General features: G+C 48.9%; 2 protein-coding genes across 2 annotated transcripts; both read left to right on the forward strand.

The window, feature by feature from the left end:
- Positions 1 to 4968: 4968 nt before the first annotated feature.
- On the forward strand, positions 4969 to 6464 carry LOC120660879 (alpha-amylase isozyme 3A-like). The gene is made up of 2 exons (XM_039939531.1): positions 4969 to 5957; positions 6053 to 6464. The coding sequence occupies exons 1-2, from the start codon at positions 5175 to 5177 to the stop codon at positions 6308 to 6310; spliced, it is 1041 nt and encodes a 346-aa protein (XP_039795465.1). The 5' UTR covers positions 4969 to 5174; the 3' UTR covers positions 6311 to 6464.
- Positions 6465 to 17674: 11210 nt separating this feature from the next.
- LOC120660880 (alpha-amylase isozyme 3B-like) lies at positions 17675 to 19519 on the forward strand. The gene is made up of 3 exons (XM_039939533.1): positions 17675 to 17874; positions 17963 to 18901; positions 18994 to 19519. The coding sequence occupies exons 1-3, from the start codon at positions 17782 to 17784 to the stop codon at positions 19273 to 19275; spliced, it is 1314 nt and encodes a 437-aa protein (XP_039795467.1). The 5' UTR covers positions 17675 to 17781; the 3' UTR covers positions 19276 to 19519.
- Positions 19520 to 20397: the final 878 nt, after the last annotated feature.

Below are 20397 nucleotides of genomic sequence, written 5' to 3' on the forward strand. Positions count from 1 at the left end.
AAGCTGTAACGATGGCGCCACACATGACTCTCTAGTTCATGCACCACCACCCACCTCATGTGGAGACGTCGCGGCAAAGAAGAAGCCATAAGCTTTTTTCGCCTTTATCCAAAAAGACAGACCATAGAAGATATGGTTTCGGTGCCCTCATTTCTTCGATCTGATAAGCTCTCGAGAGTCCTAATAAGTATTTTCGCCTCTCAATCGAAGGACCCCTACAAAATGTCGCCTCTCAATCGAAGGACCCCTACAAAGCGTCATACTCGCAAGAACAATTGGCTTTGGTTCGTACACCATTGCCCACCTCATGTGGAAACAGCGCGGTGAGGAAGAAGCCATAACTTTTTTTTTGCCTTTATCCAAAAAGACAGACCTTAGAAGGTGTGGTTTCAGTGCCTCTCATTTCATCGATATGATAAGCTCTCGAGAGCCCTAATAAGTATCTTCGCCTCTCAAGCAAAGGACCCCTACAAAACATCACACTCACAAGTTGTAGTGACAGCACCGTGCATGTCTGGCTCTAGCTCGTACACCACCACCCACCTCGTGTGGAGATGGCGCGACGAGGAAGAAGACATAACTTTTTTCGCCTTCATCTATAAAGACAGACCTTAGAAGATGTGGTTCGGGTGCTCCTCATTTCTTCGCCTATTTGAGTCCTAATAAGTATCTTCACCTCTCAAGCAAAGGGCTCCTACAAGACATCACACTCGCAAGCTGCAGCGACAGCGCCGCACACGACTAGCTCTGGTTCGTACACAACCGCCAACCTTGTATGAAGATGGCGCAACGAGGACGAGGCCATAACTTTTTTTTTCTCTTTATCCAAAGAAACCTTAGAAGATGTGGTTCCATGCCCCTCATTTATTTGATTTGATAGGCCCATCGAGAGTCTCTCCAATTAAGGTTCTGTTTGGCAGAGCACCCAGAGCAGCTTCTAAGCTGAATTCAGAAGAAACTATGATTCGATTCAAAAGGTTCCATGCCCCTCATTCAGAAGAAATGTGATTCGATTCTGATTCTGAGTGATTCTGTGAGATGGACTAAGGAGCTAGGAGCGGAAAAAAGTAGCTTCTTCCTGATTCACTTTCTCGCACTGCATTTGTTTTTTAAGTTAATTGTAGAGAATCACTTTCCGTCAGTGAATAAAATTACTTCTCTCAAAGAATTAAGTCCCATAGAAAATCAAAATCAGAATTAGATAGAGTTCTAGCAAAGTGGTCCTAATATCTTGTCTGTCAAACGAAAGGTCTATATATACATATATACAAGACATCACACTCGCATGCTGTAGCGACATCTCGTGCTACTGGCCCGGGTTGGTCCACGGCCACGACCACCTCGTGTGGAGACGGCGCGACGACGACCAAATCCCCATCGTATCCATCCCCTCCCTCCGTCTCAGCGATCCACGGATTCTGCGTCGCGCCCAAAATAGATGCGTGCATCCCCTGCCCGCTTCCACACTCCATGCGCCCACACATACTTGTTTTTCTTTTGCTTTTTTGAAGGAATGCGCCCACACAAGTACTGGTGACGGGAACGAGCCGCCACGCACACGTACGCGCGCGAGGCCGGACGGCCACATGGATATTTGACCCGCCGCTTGGCATTCCATATACGGACATGTCCAGCTTTCGCGGGACTCTCAAAAGGTCACCAAAAGTAGAAACGCACACACTAGATAGTAGATTATAGTTGGCCAAATGGGCCAGGCCCGATGGGCCAGCACGAGCTCGATCCGAAAAAGAACGACACTAGCACGGCACGGGCACGACACCATAGTGCCAGTGCCGGCACGAGGCATGGTTATGTAGTTCCTGGGCCGCAGGTCCGGCCCGCGGCACTAGCACGGGCACGGCACGACTAATGGGTTGGCACGATGCCGGCCCGATAACACCAACAGATATGGCCTTTTAATGACCCATCTTGCATCCCAATTTGCAAAACCTAGGTATAAAACTCATCCTCACCTCCCCACAGCCGCTCTCCCTCCTGCCGCCGCCCCCTCCGTTCCGTGCCTCCCTCCTGACGCCGCTCTCCTCTCAGCCTCTCTCTCCGCGCCCATCTTTCTCGCCGTCTCTCGCACCGCGCCTCTCTCTCGCGCCGCGTCCGCCGCCGTCACCCCCGGCCGCCTCCGTCGCCCCCGGCCGCCTCCACCACCCCCTGTCCCCGCCTCTCGGCCAGCTGCCACCGCCGCCGCTTCCGCGCAAGCCACCGCCGCCACCCCCGACCTGGCGTGCCCCGGGGCACGGCACGTCACGCTGGCACCCTCGTAGGGCCGTGCCTGGGCCGGCATGCCAGCACGGCAGCGCCGCCGTGCCCCGGCGTGCCGTGCCTCGCCGTGCTCGGGCCGTGCCGTGCCCGAGCGGCCCGTTTGGGCACCTATATAGTAGATAGGCTCGTCGGAAAGATGACGGATAGATACCACGGAGGTGGAATAAAAATTCGGCGGGAGACTTTTGGAGGACCCGGCCGGCCGCCGTGTGGTCGCCCGCAGAGGCGTGGCCCGGTTTGGGACCGGGGCGCCGGATGGCACCATGGCTGTATGCCCTGATGCACGTCCTAGCCGCCGGATATTAACGCGCGCGAGCGCGAGATGGATCACCGGTGCGTGCGTGGCGAGTGACGCGACGTGAGAATCGAATATGCTTTCGCGCGGGTTGTGTGGATCCCGCGCCGCGCGCCGGAGCACGACACGGCACGGCGGCGGCGACGGGCAAGTGGCCGCGCGCGGCCGGCGCGCCACTCGGACGGGACGCGGACACCCGGGAGGCCGGGTTGCATACACTTCATCATAAACATAAAAATAAATAAAACAGGGCCTGCGATGCGACGGTGAAAGATGCAGGAGATGTACATGTGCTGCTCGTCCGATACCAGCTTGGTTTGAAGACCTGATGAGATGTCGAGATGAGCAAGCCGTACATGAAAACAGCAAGCAATACAGCCAAGTGGCGATAGCTAGCAATGTGCTGTGTCAGTCTCTGATCTCTCTATATCTGGCAAGCTCACAGTTGCGCAAAAGCAAGGGAGGGGGATCAATGGCGCCACGTGCAAATGCGCACCACCAGGAACCACGGGAATGCGCGATGCCGCGATCGACCGGTGCTGGCGAACCAGCACTGCAGATCCCCGGATCGGATAAAGCGACCAACCTCAGCAGGTTAGTTTGTATCCATCATGTGTCAACCCACGCCTGGACAACGATGTATCCGCAGTGGCATATCCATGTCTCAAGTCTGAACTTGACAGCCGGAAAAAGCGACGAGCCGAGGACGCAAACGAGGAGAGAAGATTAGGCAGATCAGCAGAGATAACTACGGCCCCCGATCGACCGGATCCAGCAAAGGCCGCCGCGGCACCAATTATGGGATTCCGAAAGGGAAACTGTTCTTTTCTTTCAAAAAAGGGACACTGTTCCGATCGGCTGAATCGTAGCACTGTTCCCGTCGCCGCCGTAATTGCTGGCCGGAGCAGCGTTTTCTAGAGATCCATCGGCGTGGCCCGGTCGTACGGCTTAAAATTTTCATCCTCCTCAGACTCCACGGGCTAGGAAAGAAAGAATCACCCTAGAGCTAGCTACTGCTCGGAATGGGAGCTCGCCCGGTCTGTCGCCCATGGTCACTGGCTCACTTCTAGCTACGCTATCTGCCAGCGTCGCGTAGCACTGCATCGTAAGCTTTGCACTAGAACATACCGCCAAGTGCCGGCGAGCTCGCGGGGACAAATGGAGCCCTGCGGCAGGTGTGCTCGTCTTGATGCGCGCGCGGGTACGGTGGCGGCCGGGGGAGCCAGAAATGGTGGCCGGCGGGCTGCTTTCCACCGCGACGCGCCGTGATGGGCATGTGATCGCAAAGTCCTCTCGGGTTGGCACGGCAGATGTGATGGCCATAGCTTTCAGTGCGGTGAGGTTGTTGGGTAAGTTGGAGTCCGTTTTTTGGAGCCAGACTGATGTCGTGTGCAGCGGCGGCCAAGTGGCTGGTTCGGTTGTTCCGAAGAAAGAGTGGAGCCTGCACTGCCTAACAATAACGCAACAACACCAGGCAAAACAGGGAGTCGTCGATCGGGCAGTTTAATCATCTAGCAGTTAGCTGATCAGGGTTGTAAGCGGAGAAGCAAAGAGCAAAAGCCATAAACTCCTTCAGTCCTTCTGCAGGCTTCTATGCTACAAGTTCCTACAGCAAGTATATATGAGCCTTAAAGCTGATTCACCACAATAGAAATAAAAGTTCACCAACCTAAGGAAAATAATCATAAGCAAAGTGACACAGGTTCACTGAACTATACGAACAAAAAAGCAGGAGGGAAGGAAATTGGGCTTCAGGGCCTCGATAAAATTGAGTAGGAACGAAAGCCCAATTCAGCTAGGCCTCAATAAGATGCCTTATTATTCGGCTAGAGAGCTGACGGCTAGGTCAGCAGAAGAAGCATGGCGAAGGCCGGCGGCGCGCGGCAAGTGAGACTTGGGGGCACGTTTGGTTTTGCAGCTCCATCCTGCTTCTTTGCCACGACCACGCGACCACTGCGGCGAGTACGTACGTGCCGGCGTGCCCTTTGTATCAGAGGGCACCTGCATGCAATGTCGCACTGCTCGCTACGCCGCCTATACGTACGTACGTGGACATGTATAGATCTCATGATTCCATCGCTTATTCTCTGCCTGAGTTTGAACTTTGAAGAACAGAGACTCGGAGAGAGGATTGGTACAAGACTACAAGATACGGTAGCTGCTAGTAGTTCGTACGTAGTAGACCCAGCAGATCGAGGTGACGGCTGCGCCCTTCTTCGCCGAGGATCATGACGGTGCTGCTTGCTGCCTTATCCGTCCGATCGAGCTATCCGGAACACACGGCACGCGCGGAGCACCCCGCGAGTCTCTATATAAACCATGCCCACCTGCTCCTACTCGTTGTAAATCCAAAATAAAGGATCGTCCGCACAACACAAGTGTGTACTACGTGAACGTACGTGCGTAGTCAGGTAGGCAGAGTACACGCTGCACGATGGACAAGCAACTGGTCGCACTCTCCGCACTCGTGGCGGCGTTCCTCTTCCTCGCGCCCGACGTGCACGCTCAGACGACAACACAGATCCTGTTCCAGGTGTTTGATTTGAACAGAACATTTCGCACACAATCAAACACGCACCCTGTGATGAGTAGTTAACCATGCATGCTCTGCTTTCTTCATTTGGTGTGCACGGTGCTGCGCGTGCTTGAACTTGAAGGGATTCAACTGGGAATCCTGGAACAGGCAGGGCGGCTGGTACAACGCGCTCAAGGGCCGGGTGGCCGACATCGCCGGCGCCGGCGTCACGCACGTCTGGCTGCCCCCGCCCTCGCACTCGACTGGGGCCCCGGCATGGTCTGCCGCGATGACACCAGCTACTCCGACGGCACGGGCCACCCGGACACGGGCGCCGACTTCGCCGCGGCGCCCGACATCGACCACCTCAACCCGCGCGTGCAGCGGGAGCTCTCCGAGTGGCTCGCCTGGCTCCAGAAGGGCGTCGGCTTCGACGGCTGGCGCCTCGACTTCGCCAAGGGGTACTCGCCGGCCGTCGCGAGGGCGTACGTCCGGAGCGCGAGGCCGGGCTTCGTGGTCGCGGAGATATGGAGCTCCCTGAGCTACGACGGCGACGGCAAGCCGGCGGCCAGCCAGGACGACAAGCGGCGGGAGCTGGTGAGCTGGGTGAGGGAGGTGGGCGGCCCGGCGGCGACGGCGTTCGACTTCCCCACCAAGGGCGTCCTGCAGGCCGCGGTGCAGGGCGAGCTGTGGCGGATGCGGGACAAGGACGGCAGGGCGCCCGGGATGATCGGGTGGCTGCCGGAGAAGGCCGTCACGTTCGTGGACAACCACGACACGGGGTCCACGCAGAGGATGTGGCCGTTCCCGGCCGACAAGGTCATGCAGGGCTACGCCTACATCCTCACGCACCCAGGGATTCCCTGCATCGTAAGTCCCTAGCTAGCTTGTTACGCCTGTACAATGAAGGTTCCTTGATCGGCTCATCGTACGAACAATTTGCCTGCTTAATTTGTGCCGTGCAGTTTTACGATCACGTGTTCGACTGGAACCTGAAGCGAGAGATCACGGCGCTGGCGGCGGTGCGGCGGCGGAACGGGATCAAAGCCGGGAGCAAGCTGCGGATCCTGGCGGCGGAGAGCGACCTGTACGTGGCGATGGTCGACGAGAGGGTCGTCGCTAAGATTGGGCCGCGGTTCGACGTGGGCGGCGTGATCCCGCAGGGCTTCAAAGTCGCCGCCCACGGTGATGGCTACTGCGTCTGGGAGAAGAGCCGTAGGTAGTCACTCAGACCGCCCGCCGGCGCTAGCAACTAGTAGTAGCTACATGGAAGGCCTAAGGTAGTTTATTGTTTTAAGCGTGGGGAATGTTTGTTTCAGATTTTCAGTAAGTCAATAAACCTGGAATAATGTTTTGCGTCATGTTGTGATCAACTGCTTGAAGCCTGACAATGTTCAACATGACTGCAGCCAGTAAATGACTTCAGCATGCGTGATAAAAAAACAGAAAGATAACACGAAAATTAACAACGATGCAGGCATTGAAAGAATTTTTTATTTTTAACCTTTTTTAATAATATTTTAATTTTAATCTACTATGGATTTTATTTACACGGTATAGCCCGTTTGGTCGCGCCAGCTGTAGTGGCGCGACATGGCTGCCACGCTGGCGGCGGTGGGCAGCGGCGCGCTGACGTAGGGATGGCAATTGCACCCGCGGGTTTTAGACCCGACGGGTGCGGGTGCGGGTTCGATATTCCACCTGTGGGTGGACCCGCACCCATCCGCAAACAAAGAAACTCTAGCCCAACGTGCTTAGATAAGGCTTATTCCAACTATCCTAACTATAAAATGAGCACAAAAACTTATAGATTTATTGTTAGTTTGTCGTTAATACTTTGAATTTGGGAATTTGTTGTTAGTTTGCCCTTATTATTTATAGAAATATAATGTTTGACTATTTAAATTGACGGATTTGTGCATTTTTATTATATCTTTTGTCACACCCGCAGGCACCCGAAACCCGTCCGGAACCCGCGGGTGCGGGTGCAGAAATGCACCCGCGGGTCTACCTGCGGGCGGGTTTTTTCCAACCCCGCGGGTTTGCCTACGGGCGGGTTTTCATCAAACCCGCACCCACATCCGCGGGTGCCATCCCTACGCTGACGTGGGCGGCCCTATCGCGCCACATGCAGTGGCGGGACAGAGGCTACTTGTCGCGTTAGGTGGGTTGGCGCGACAATGCTGCTCTGCCGCGCACCCGCACCAGTCTCTCTCGCAGCCCAGAATGGGCTGCATTCAAGAGAACATGCTTGTCGGGCCACTGAGGATGGCGCGACAAGTCCAGAATAGTTCATGGAAGTTCCGTCTCAAGTACAGAATGCTGTTTGAGTATTTTTTTTCTCGACTTTACACCTTGTTGGAGTATTTACACAGATTTGCAAACATGAAGCATTTGTACGGTTCTCTAATACATTTGTATATCATGATATAGAATTATAGACGAGTTCCCAAAAGTCTGCAGGCAACTCCTTGCAAATTTGCTGATTTATTAATAGTGATTGTTATCGCTCTTTGCTACTTTCATCACGATGTCAGTAGCATGCAACCTTTTCAATTGATCTTGCCCAGCAATGTAAATAGCATCAGGACAAATTTTCATGGTGAAAAAGCATCAGGATAAAATACTCTTGAGTTATTTAGGAGCTCACCTTCAATAGTCTGATGAAACAACATCATGACTTCAGTATACTTTTACACAAGCACACATAGTTTGTCACAAAGCTAGAAGCACAATAAATTTAACACGAGCACAAATACTCCTTCGCAAGCACAATGGTCCTTCACAAGCACTACTAGACCATCACATGCACAAATAGTCCATCACAAATTCTAATGTCCAGGGTCCTAAGAACATAGTGCATTACAAATACAAATAGGTTGACGGCGGCCTTCTACCGGCGGCGACAGCATTGCTCTTGGGGCTGAATGGATCATTGCGGCGTCGTGCGCGGCCAGGCTCCGTGGGCAGCACATTGGTGCTATCAACGTCAGTCCGGTCACGTCCACGACGAGGCTGATGTGGGGATATTTGAACTTAGCATGCAAATTGGCGCTACAAATTGTGACTAAGTTTAGTTACCTAGCTAGATTCCCCCTGTGTCTATGTGCCTCGAGGAGCATCAAACATTTGTCACATCCCAATGACATCAAAGTCTGGGTCCTCCTCTCCTGAGCCACGTTGTGCGTCGGACTCCTCAGATTCTTGGGGTGTTTGAATAGCTTTCCCCCTGGAAGCGGCACGGGAGCCCGTTCTCATAGTCGAACGCGAAGGTGCATGGCGCTCTACAAGTTCTTGAGGTGCTCCTTGGGGGCAATGGTTGAAATTTTCCTTTAGCCAAGCCGAACTCACCCCTGAGGTCTTTCTATCCTTCACTCCCTCTGGCGGTTCTGATGGACGAATCCCAACCTGCGCCTGAACCATATCCCTCCATCCATCACTCTGTATCATGCCAGTGACTGCATTTCCCTCCAGATGTAGTCCAAGAATCATTGCCACATCTTGTAGAGTTATGGACACTTCACCGCAAGGCAGGTGGAAGCTATGTGTTTCCGGCCTCCAACGGTCAACAAAAGCAGTAAGAAGGGGTGCATCCATCACTAGCAGACCCGCGCACACAACTCGAGCCAAAGGTAGCATCCCAGCCCGGCGCAGGTACGGTGCGTACCGCTCATCCCATCGGAGAGGCGAGTGAGTACGTGCACGGAGGGGCTGCAGCGCCTGAAACGGGAACATACAATAGGGTCAGTATCGGTGTAAGCCATGTTCACTTCATGCACATATATTTTGCAAAAGAACACTTACTTCCCCTTCGTCAGCTATTACGTGTGCGCGGTGCTTGGAGTCGTAGAACGTATCCAGTAGGGGGAACATTGGATGAGCCATCCTGCATAGACGAAACGAAGCTTCATTAGTACCAACAATTGCATGTCCTCAAGCATATTCTCGAACTAATGGAATTAAATCTTATCAACTACACAACTATTTATGACATTGTGATTCTAAAGTCATTCCATACTAGTATGGAGTTTATTATCCATTACTCAAAAAAACATTATGATTCTAAAGTCATTCCATACACAAAAATCATTAGTGCAACTCCGTCATAACTACAATGGAGCCCAAGGATGTCACACCCCATTTCTTTCACTAGTTCTCTTATTTTTTGCCTTGCATTACTCCAACTAATACTCTCATTGCCATTACCTAACCCTAACAAATATAATATTTGAGACATGCAAGTCATTCCTCTCATTAAATTCGGGAGCAGAGAAGCATTTGAGTATCACCTAAACATTCATTTATGAGCATACTACCATATACAACATATATCTTCAAATAAAAAAACTAACCCTAATCAATAAAACCCACTAAAATCTAGCAATGCACAAGGAAAATCGAAGGGAGAATGAGGGCAATACCTTTGGGGAAGGGGCCAGAACGTTTCCCCCCACTCCCCCTCCCCCTCCCCCTAAAACGACGGATTTGGGGGGATGGGGGGGTCGCCGGCGGCGGCAGCAACAAGCGGCTCGGGCTCGGTCTGGAGGAAGGAGGAAGGGAGGGTGGGGGAGGAGGGGGCCGGCGCGGGCCTAGGACGTAGCGTCTGTCGCTCCACCCCGCCTGGCGCGACAGGCGTACACGTCACCAGTCTGTGTGGCGCGCCGCTACCCACCGCCGCCAGTGTGGCAGCCCTGTCGCGCCAGCCGCAGTGGCGCGACAGAGGCTAATTTTCGCGCCACTACAGTTGGCGCGACCAAATGGGCTATACCATGTAAATAAAATCCATAGCAGGTTATTATTAAAAAAGATTAAAAATAAAAAAATTCTCATTGAAACTCATCATGCACTCGTAGGGTTATCTTTCTGTTTTTCTTTCGCCACTACATGTATCAGTTTGATTCTATGGTCCAGATTAGAAGTTTGCACAGTTGTATAAAAAAGTTAGTTTGCACCTGATACGTTGCTCTTATAAAAAAATCAAGGATGAGGCATCTCTTTGGACTGTAGGGGAGCCAAGCACCTAGCATCTCTTATTTTTCCTTCCGAACTTTAGGTCTTGTTTAGTTCGTGAATTTTTTTGGATTTTGGTACTGTAGCACTTTCGTTGTTATATGACAATTAATGTATAATCATGAACTAATTAGGGTTAAAAGATTTGTCTCATCGTTTACAATTAAACTATGTAATTAGTTTTTTTAACTGCATAATGCTCCATATCCGAAGATTCGATAGGAAATTTTTTTGGAACGAAATATAGCCTAAAGCATGTAAATAACTATGTTTATTCGTGCGAGCGGTTGTCTAAAAAAGTAATTGTACCGGCCCGAGTACTTCTAAGCAAGCTGGGCCGTTTCGCCAATGCATTCATTGTAAAATCAATAAACATTCGAATTTAGACCCTACGAGGGCATGATGAGTTTCAGGTTGATAGCAATTTAGGCCCAAAATGGTCCGAGCACCAATGGGCCAAGCTGCCTTATTCTCGTTAGACTCGTGTAACGGCTGCTTCTCTCCCTCTTTCATGCTTCTAAGGCACAACCGTACAAAGAGCAATGGCGAGCTACAAGCAAACCTCAATCCCTCACGTGATTCCCGGTGTTCTAATTGCTTTTGAGGTCTCCGCCTGCTGTGGACGCGCAGTCCCCCAACAGTCTCACCTCACCCCAGCATGTGCAATCCCCCAATAGCCCCACCTCACCTTCCGCCGATCCCCATCTAAATAAAATACTAGGTGATACCGCGCATTGCTGCGAGATTTTTTAAATAAAATTTTAACGTGAAATTTGAAAATAGAAAAATTAAGATGATTGCATGGCAACATTCACAAACAAAATCGATGGAAAACATAAATAGATGGCCCTAGTGGACGTTGATGTGGCATTTGATATAATGAGTTCCTATATAATGCAGATAACTTGCATGTTAAGAGAAATAAAATAAATGACTTTAGTGGGTGTCATATATATAGGCTATACAGATGATATGAATTTTACTTGCATGTTATTTTTTATGAGGATATGGTAGAAATTGATAAATTAACAGAAGTAACATCAATAGAATATTTGATCACATTATAGAAGAATAGGTGCTCAAAGAAATAGAGTATGTATATAAGTCTTTACGTTAATAGATTAAACATTAAAAGTATTGCAAAAATAAAGTATGTATATGACTTTACGTTAATAGATTAAAGATTAAAAGTATTGCACATAGTAGAGGTCATATGAATATTTTCTTGTTTATTGAATCTCGTAAAAATCGATAAGCTAAAAGAAGAAACACCAATAGAATATTTGATCACATTATAAAAGAATAGGTGATGAAAAAATAGCGTATGTATATGGTTTTACTTTACTTAATTAAAGATTAAAATTATTGCATATTGTAGAGATGACATAAACATTTTTTGTAATTAATAAGATATTGAAAGTTAGTGGGACACTTAGTGGAGAATGAGGTTGACACATTGCATGAAGAGAGAAATAGTTAGTGGGTGCTATCTATATAGGATATATAGATATACAAAACTTTTTATTTGCAAAATTGTATAGTAAAATTTATAATTTTTTTTACAAATATGGGTAACAAACTTTATGCACATAATTATTATACAAAAGAACAACAAAATTTGAATCAAAGAAATTTACAAAACCAAATATTCCGAACAATGTGGAAAAATTTTGGAGACCAAAATTTGAAAAAATAAAACTTTTGGAAAAAATGTTGTGAATACAAAAAATTTGAAAACAAATTTCAAAGAGAAAAATTCAACAACAAAAAATTAGAGTGCCTGCTTGCCGACACTCCATCTCCGCTGCTCTGCCGGGGCCCCAGTGCGTGGTCCGCCGGCGCTCCCCTCACGCTGCGTTGCTGGGACGGGAGCGCATGGGGCTCGTCGGGCTAAAGGTTCCCACGCTGCCAGAGCCGATCAGACTGCCACTCCGCTCCCATGGTTTCCACCACTTACCCGTGCTTGGCTTTTATGCGAGAGGAACGTGAAAGACAAAGGAAATTAGATAAGGACATACGGATGGAAAGGACAGAACATACGTCGACCGGATGGTGCGTTCTGAGCGGTCACCCGCAGAATTAGTTTTGCGCCGCCAAGCCTCTTCTATCGGAATAGTCACTTTCCACGCGCTGGAGAGAATTGTTTAGCCACAGTGCTCACATATGCTCTGCTTTTATTGTTCTTAAACCTATATTTAATGTTTCAACAGCACTTTAACTTGGTTATTTTTTCACTAGCCTATCAGCATGTGCTTCTGCACGGGCTAATTAGAATTAATATAAAATAATTATCTATTCGTGCTCTCTTTCAACTATGAAATATTCTAATAGATACTCTAAAATACATATTTATTATTACTAGTTGCAATAGATTTTATTTTGCATCACACATTCATGTGTATTTGATGTATATTTAATTGAACCATTTATTTGCGATATTTTTATCTCTTCCATCATAAATGAATACATGGTGATACTTATCGTGGATAACATTTTTATATAAACAATAACATAAATGATATATTAATTTATATGCAAATTTAGGCGGTTATTTGCATTGTTTTTGTAATGACATAGGTGGTTAATTTATACGAAGATTATGAGTTTTCTTTATATTTTTTCATCAAGGCAGATGTGGGTAATTTATATACATGTTTAGGAAGATTACTTTAGTCTATTTTCATAATGGCATAGGTGGGAAATTTATTAGGAAAGATAGCAAATCCAATCTATTATCTTATTATTTGGCCAACAAACGGAGCCTCCACATTTGCTTTCAAGATCTAGAAATTTCCACATTAATTGGAGAAAAATAGAAAAATAAAAATTACCCACCACTGCCATTATGATAAAATTAGCCTAAAATACCCTTGTGCCTAATTAAAAATCACCCACCAATACCATTATGAAAAATTAAATATAAAATATCATTTAGCTATGTATCAGTTACAAACATATACTATTAATAAAAATTAATGCTAAAAACAATCAATCAAAATAAAACAAAAACAAGAATAATTATATGCATAATATTATTAAAGCTCAACAAATCAAATTGTTATTATAGGTAGATCATATTTGAATTGTTTTAACCAATAATAAGACATAATTTACAATAATGAACCGGGTGATGTATGGTTAAAAATAGTATAATCTTTAAGTAAGGATAGAAAGTCATGCAAATTTTTTAATTTTCAATACTAGCCGCGCAAATACGCAGGCTGTACGCCTAGTTACTATTATGAGTAGAGTCATCGGATTAATGAATGGATGTTTTTTTTAAGAATTTCTAGAATTTCTCTATTTTTAGATTGTCCATCTAGGGTCCTAGGTGATTTTACGTGGAGCCTTAAAAGAAGTCTCCAATTATTAATAGTAAGATTCTACTCCCTCTAATTAATACTGCATGCCATTTTGGTAGTCGAAAACAAACTAATGAAACTCATGTGAGGAACCAGCCCAAGTTAATTCCGCCTAATCGAGTCATCATCCATTGATCAACTCAATTAGAAAGAACTAACCCCGGTAGTTCTTGGAATGTGTCATGAGCACCGCCCAGAATTTAAACATACTCCAGTAGCACAACAGTAATACCATTACATTGGCATGTCCAACACACAAATTTATATTACAAAGAGGTTCAAGGTACATTACATGAGTTTTTCAGAGTTTGCAGCAGAAAAGTCTACTCAAGCGCACTCCATACACATCGCAAAATAAGAAGGTAAACACTATATGCCGATAGTGCCCTTCTTGTAGCCACTGGCCATCTACTCCTCACCCGCACCTCCGTCCGTAGGGTAGAAGTTGCCAAACACGGCCTCCGGCTGCGCATCACATGCAACAACTCAAACGATAGCAACATGAGTATAAAGGGTACTCGCAGGACTTATCTGATATGGGTATATACTTGCCTGACCTCAAGGAGAATGCATTTGGTTAGTAGCAAGGATAGATCAAGATTTTTAGTTTTGCATAAAAAGCATCTACGTTGATCAAGTTATAGTAAGCAAAAGACAAGCATCTATAATCTCTGTGTCATTCATCAGTACAATTGCATAAGTAAAGTGATCATATATAGCTTGAGATCACTCTTCCATTAACTCCATCACGAGACTCTACAATGGGGCGAACCTCAAAGAGCGTGCTCACCATTTGAGAGCGCGACTATTGCAATAGATTAAAGACCCTGCAGGGGTGTACAACTTTACCCACAAGAGGACAAGACCAACGACCATACCCATGGCCAAGGATAAGTGTTGATTCATGCCTCAACCTTTCACACAAACACAACCGGCTATGAGCGAACGGTCGGGAAGGACAAGTGCACCGGAACCACTGATCATACTCCATCACGACTCGCACCGAATCCGATCAAGGTAAGGTGTGACTCATGCTAGTTGGCTTACATTCCCATAATTAAGCATGTGGTTCGTACGGATAAGTGCTAAAGAGACCGGCGACCAAAGAGATGGTCCTTAACCAACTCAAGCAAGACTAACCATTTAGACTCCTTTCCATCACGGCCCTACCATTCTTGCTCAAGTCCGAATCATTAATCACAGTTGCTCACATTTTATTCATCAACAACTAAGAATGTAGAATTAATCAAACATCCTATAACTCGTGAGCGGTGGTGCCCTTGCCACCTCTCGTCTTCTACCGAAGCGAAGTATGGCTGAGCATATAATTCATGACTCCTAAACAAGCATATTCACCTAGATGGTTGTGTTCTAAACAAGGTTGGTAATGCATCAAATATGTTCTAATCAAACATGGATACATATAGATAAAGTATGATAACTCATGCGCAAACAAGACACATATACTTAATTGATCCAAAATAGGGAGTAAAAGATGCATAGGTGCCTGCCTTGAGGTTCAAAGAAAGCGTCGCCTTCCACGGGCTCCGGCTCGTGCTCACACTCCTCTTGATCCCGCATCTCGGTCTCTACACGAATGTAATGATGCTAAATAAGTAAATATGCCATGGATGATTGCAATGTGATGCAAATGATATGAGAAAGCATAGTTTGTTTGTGCAAAACCATGATAAAAGAGGCTAGGTATATAATACATAAATGTGTTGCCTCCAGTTAAGTGCAAGGGAAGTAAAAGGGTAGGTGTAGGCAGCATCACAGGGTAAATCCGGATACTCCGGAAATAAATCCGGATACTCCGGCCAGCAAATTCGGAAACTCCGGGTTCCAACCCCGAAATCTCCGGGTATCTCGGAAGCTCCGGGTTTTAATCCGAAAACTCCGGACATTTGGCAGTGGAGAGTCTAGAGTCGTGATTTCATCCATGATTTGTGATGGGGTTTGCTTCTAATGGTTTCTAGGGGTATGAGGAGTCTATCTTGGTAGCTAAAGCTCACATGCAAGGGTTTGAGTGCTCTAGGTCATCAATGGTGAAAGGGCTCTAATGGTTCCAACCTAGGACAATGGAGATGGATCGGGGAAGGGGATGAACTCACCTGGGACAAGAACTATCTTAGCAAGAGTTTCTAGAAGGAGGAGAGGGCTTGGGGAAGCTCGAGGTCGTCCTTCTTGCTTGAGGCTTGAGGAAGAGTAAGAATAAGCTTGGGAAAGCTCCAAGAAGGTGAGGTCGAGGTGGTGCAGCTCGCCGGCTCCGGCGAGGAGAAGGTTCTTCAATGGTGGAAGAGAGGAGGGAGCTCCTCCATGGCCAAGAGTAGAGAGAGTGTGTTGGAGAGACTGAGGAAGTGAGAGAGAGAGAGCTGAGAGGAGAATCCCAAGTGAAGGCTCGGACTGACGTGTGGGGCAGGGGGTGAGGTGGCAACTAAGTGATGTGAGGGCGACACGTGTCCAGCTAGCAGAAACTCCCGAAAACTCCGGGTAAACCCCAACTCGGATGTTCCGGATGCAAATCCGGATATTCCGGAAATTAGTCTATGTGCAATTTTAAATTTGAAAGATTTTGCAAAACATCATATTAGTCGGAGGTAGTAGTATCGTCTTCCACATTGGTTTTGGACAATGCGCGATCCAATCCACGATCAAACAGCCCAAGCAACAATCGATGTCGTCTGCAGCAAACTCTGTCGAACCATGACGAAAGAGAGCCAAACGAACTAAGAGCATCTCCAGCAGATTTGGTAAAACTGGATACCTAAATTTGCCTTTAGGTATAGGAGAGAGAATATTTAGGTTATGATTTTGTGCTCTCCTCCAGCAGAATTGGTAAAACTGGTTACCTATACCTAAAAATCCCCATTCTCCTCCTTCACGCCGGCAGCCGCTCCTCCTCCCTCCCGACCTCCTCCTCCCCTGCCTCCTTCTCTCCAACCCTCCACCTCGCCGCTGCTCCTCCTCCCCTCCCGGTGAGGACGATGTGGTACTGGTGGAGGTCCACTAGGGCAGCGGGTGGGCGCCACCTCCTCCTCCTCTCCCGCCTCCATCTCTGATCCTCCACCTTGAGCTCGCTGCCGCTCCTCCTCCCCTCCCGGCCAGATCCGCGACGAGAAGAGAGGCGCCTGGGAACGGATCCACGGGGTAGCGGAAGCGCTCCTCTCCGACCTCTCCACCTCGCCGCCGCTCCTCCGCCGCGCCACTCCGAGTCCGCATCTTGCAGGGAGGCGGTGGGCGGGCGGCGCCGTGCTCGCATCTTGCGGCAGGAGCAGGCGGTGGAGCAGCGCCCCGACGGCCAGCGCCGCGCCGTGCCGGCATCTCGCGGGAGGAGCGGCTGGTGGGAGCCGTGGCCGGTGGCCTTGCGGGAGCGGGGGCCGACGGCCTCGCGTGGAGGCAGTGTGCGGGCGGCGCCACGCCGGCATCTTGTAGGAGCAGCGGCCCGGCGGGAGCGGCAGTCGGTGGCCTCACTGGGAGGCGGCGCGGCGGTCGGAAGCCTCACGGGGAGGCGGCGTGGCGGCCGGCGGAAGCCGGAGGTGGCGCGGAAAGCTCCGACCAGGAGCAGTTGGGCTCTCCCGCCACATGGCTCCAGTTTTAGCAAACCAGCCTTTGGTTTGGTATATTTGGGTCAAGGAGAGAGAAATTTAGGTAGTTTGCTAAAAAATTTAGAGATATATTTCCATATACCAAATCTGTTGGAGCTGTTTTTTGGAAGATTTTAGATATCCTGACAGTTTTTAGAGATAGGTATTTATTTTACCAAATCTGCTAGAGATGCTCTAAAACAGCCAAACTAACCAATGCAAAAAGGGCGTTCCCAACGGATCACCCATACTCGTTCGCCGCGTCCCGGCGCTGCACACGCGACCCCTTTTTTGGTTACGCATGTTGCGCGACTTGCTCATACAATCAGGCGTCTTTTTTATCCCATTTTTAGGGCATGTTTGGATGGCGCCCTGGGAAACTTGCCTGGGCCAGGCAGTGCATCCAGGCAGTCGATTTCGTCGGCCTGGGGTCAGGATCACTGCCTGGCAGCAGCTGCCTGGTGCAGGGTGGCATCCAAACAAGCCCTAATGCGCCACGATGGCAGCTGCGCCTTTCCCATCAACGACATCCGTTGCTCTCGTTTGAAGCGACGGAGCTTATCCGCCACGGCAATTTGCCGGAGCCAAAGACGCCGCCGGATCAAAACTATAAATTCACACGCGCGGGCATGGTGCTCCACCACACACAGCCAAGCACAAGTCTCTCTTGGACTGCATCTTGGCAGCACACCACCAAAGCACGAAAGAGTGAGAGGTCGAGTTACAGGCGAGCGGATGGCGAAGCAATCGGCTGCCATGTGCAGCCTCCTTGTGCTCCTGTTGCTCGGCTTGGGATCCCAGCTGGTCCAATCCCAGGTCCTCTTCCAGGTAGCTACTCTGCTGCGAACTACTACTTGGCGCCATCATGTGCTTCGAGCAGAGCTCTGAAGTCTGAACTTTCTTGTTGCGTGTGCAGGGGTTCAACTGGGAGTCGTGGAAGAAGCAGGGCGGGTGGTACAACTACCTCCGGGGCCGGGTGGATGACATCGCCGCGACGGGGGCCACGCACGTCTGGCTCCCGCCGCCGTCGCACTCGGTGGCGCCGCAGGGGTACATGCCCGGCTGCCTCTACGACCTGGACGCGTCCAAGTACGGCACCCACGCTGAGCTCAAGTCGCTCATCGCCGCCTTCCACGCCAAGGGCGTCCAGTGCGTCGCCGACATCGTCATCAACCACCGCTGCGCCGACTACAAGGACAGCCGCGGCATCTACTGCATCTTCGAGGGCGGCACGCCCGACAGCCGCCTCGACTGGGGTCCGGACATGATCTGCAGCGACGACACCCAGTACTCCAACGGCCGCGGCCACCGCGACACCGGGGCGGACTTCGGCGCTGCGCCTGACATCGATCACCTCAACACGCGTGTCCAGGAGGAGCTCTCCGACTGGCTCAACTGGCTCAAGTCCGACCTCGACTTCGACGGCTGGCGCCTCGACTTCGCCAAAGGCTACTCCGCTGCCGTAGCCAAGGTGTACGTTGACAACACCGCGCCCACCTTCGTCGTCGCCGAGATATGGAGTTCGCTGCAGTACGACGGCAATGGCGAACCATCCAGCAACCAGGACAGAGACCGGCAGGAGCTGGTCAACTGGGCGCAGGCCGTGGGCGGCCCTGCCGCGGCGTTCGACTTCACCACCAAGGGGGTGCTGCAGTCGGCCGTCCAGGGCGAGCTGTGGCGGCTCAAGGATGGCAACGGCAAAGCCCCCGGCATGATCGGTTGGCTGCCGGAGAAAGCGGTCACCTTCGTCGACAACCACGACACCGGCTCCACCCAGAACTCATGGCCTTTCCCCTCCGACAAGGTCATGCAAGGCTACGCCTACATCCTCACGCACCCAGGAACTCCCTGCATCGTAAGTCCTCAACTACACCGACTCACCATGGCCATGTTAACCATAATCTTGATCCAATAATAAACTGACGCTATGTCACTGCTTCTATTCAGTTCTACGACCACGTTTTCGATTGGAACCTGAAGCAAGAGATCAGCACTCTTTCTACAGTGAGGTCAAGAAACGGGATCCACCCCGGGAGCAAGCTGGACATCCTTGCCGCTGATGGGGATCTCTACGTCGCCAAGATCGACGACAAGGTTATCGTGAAGATCGGATCGCGGTACGATGTCGGGAACATGATCCCCTCAGACTTCCATCCCGTTGCCCATGGCAACAACTACTGCGTTTGGGAGAAGTCTGGTTTGAGGGTTCCGGCCGGGCGACACCACTAGACCCGACCGAACTTCTAAATATATTCTTTCTCAGGTCTATTTGAACCTGAAGAAATTTGAATCGGATTGAGTAAAATAACCCGAATTTGATTGTACTAAGCTTCTTTCAGCAATTATTGAAAGAAGATCATGGTGTTTGGATGTATTATGTTGATCAGGGAATTTTTGTAACCTCTCTTCAAATGAGGAAACAAAGATGATGACCATGAAAGTTAACACTATTCTATTGATATGATAAAAGGGATATTCGCTGTGTTCGTTTCTGTTGCTGGTGGCTGGTGCTGATTTGTTATGAGAAAACAGTACTGCTGATTGGCTGGTAACTGGTGGCTGGTGCTGATTTAGTATGAGAGAACAGTACCGCTGGCTGGTTGGATGACAAGCCAAGCGAACACAGCGATTGGAATCCTGGATTGAATCAGAAGGAAGATTCTAAACATGAAAAATCTTGAGCTGGTTGGGATGAGTGCTAATTATTTTGAGAGTTAGCCAAATTTGACCTTTAACCAAACAATACTCTAAATTTTTTAACCTTGGCACTTTCACCCTTTTGGGCTCTTTTTATAAAAAAAAAGTCGAACCACTGAGGGACCTCAGCGTTGACTGGTTTTATTAAACCTTGAACAACACGACTAGTGATGGTCACAAATGTTCTGAGAAAGAGTTAAAAATTGGCAAGGGTTCTTCGAATAAAGCTCTCCTTGTCAGACCTCCAACTCCAAAAAACCCTGGAACCACATATTTGTAGTTCTAAGAAATCTTGAATCTAGAACTTAAGGTTCCTCTAGAATATTTAGATAACTCATATTTCTTATATTTTCAACTACACATAAGTATCTAGACTATTTTATTAATCTAGTCTACAAACTGCAGCTCGGATTTTGGAGATTGGAGTCATACCGAGCATACCCTAATAAACACTTGTTGATCATTTATTGAAAGACCAAAAAAAGGTCTTTTGGGGAAACGAAAGTGGAAGGAAGAAACATTAACTACTTGATTTTTTTTAGTCTGGGCTGTCTTCACTTCCAAAATTTCTCTCTTCAAACTTCACTATTCACCTATCACATCAAATTTTTTATCTCATGCATGGAGTATTAAATGTAGATAAATAAAAAAACT

The sequence above is a fragment of the Panicum virgatum genome, chromosome 2N (assembly GCF_016808335.1).
Source record: "Panicum virgatum strain AP13 chromosome 2N, P.virgatum_v5, whole genome shotgun sequence".
Lineage (NCBI taxonomy): Eukaryota > Viridiplantae > Streptophyta > Magnoliopsida > Poales > Poaceae > Panicum > Panicum virgatum.

Excerpts from the sequence above, each read along its gene's own strand:
- LOC120660880 (XM_039939533.1), top strand. The coding sequence starts at position 17,782 with ATGGCGAAGCAATCGGCTGCCATGTGCAGCCTCCTTGTGCTCCTGTTG. Across the intron at positions 17,875-17,962 it reads AATCCCAGGTCCTCTTCCAG|GGGTTCAACTGGGAGTCGTG; the intron begins GTAGCTACTCTG and ends TTGCGTGTGCAG. Across the intron at positions 18,902-18,993 it reads ACCCAGGAACTCCCTGCATC|TTCTACGACCACGTTTTCGA; the intron begins GTAAGTCCTCAA and ends GCTTCTATTCAG.
- LOC120660879 (XM_039939531.1), top strand. The coding sequence starts at position 5,175 with ATGCTCTGCTTTCTTCATTTGGTGTGCACGGTGCTGCGCGTGCTTGAA. Across the intron at positions 5,958-6,052 it reads ACCCAGGGATTCCCTGCATC|TTTTACGATCACGTGTTCGA; the intron begins GTAAGTCCCTAG and ends TGTGCCGTGCAG.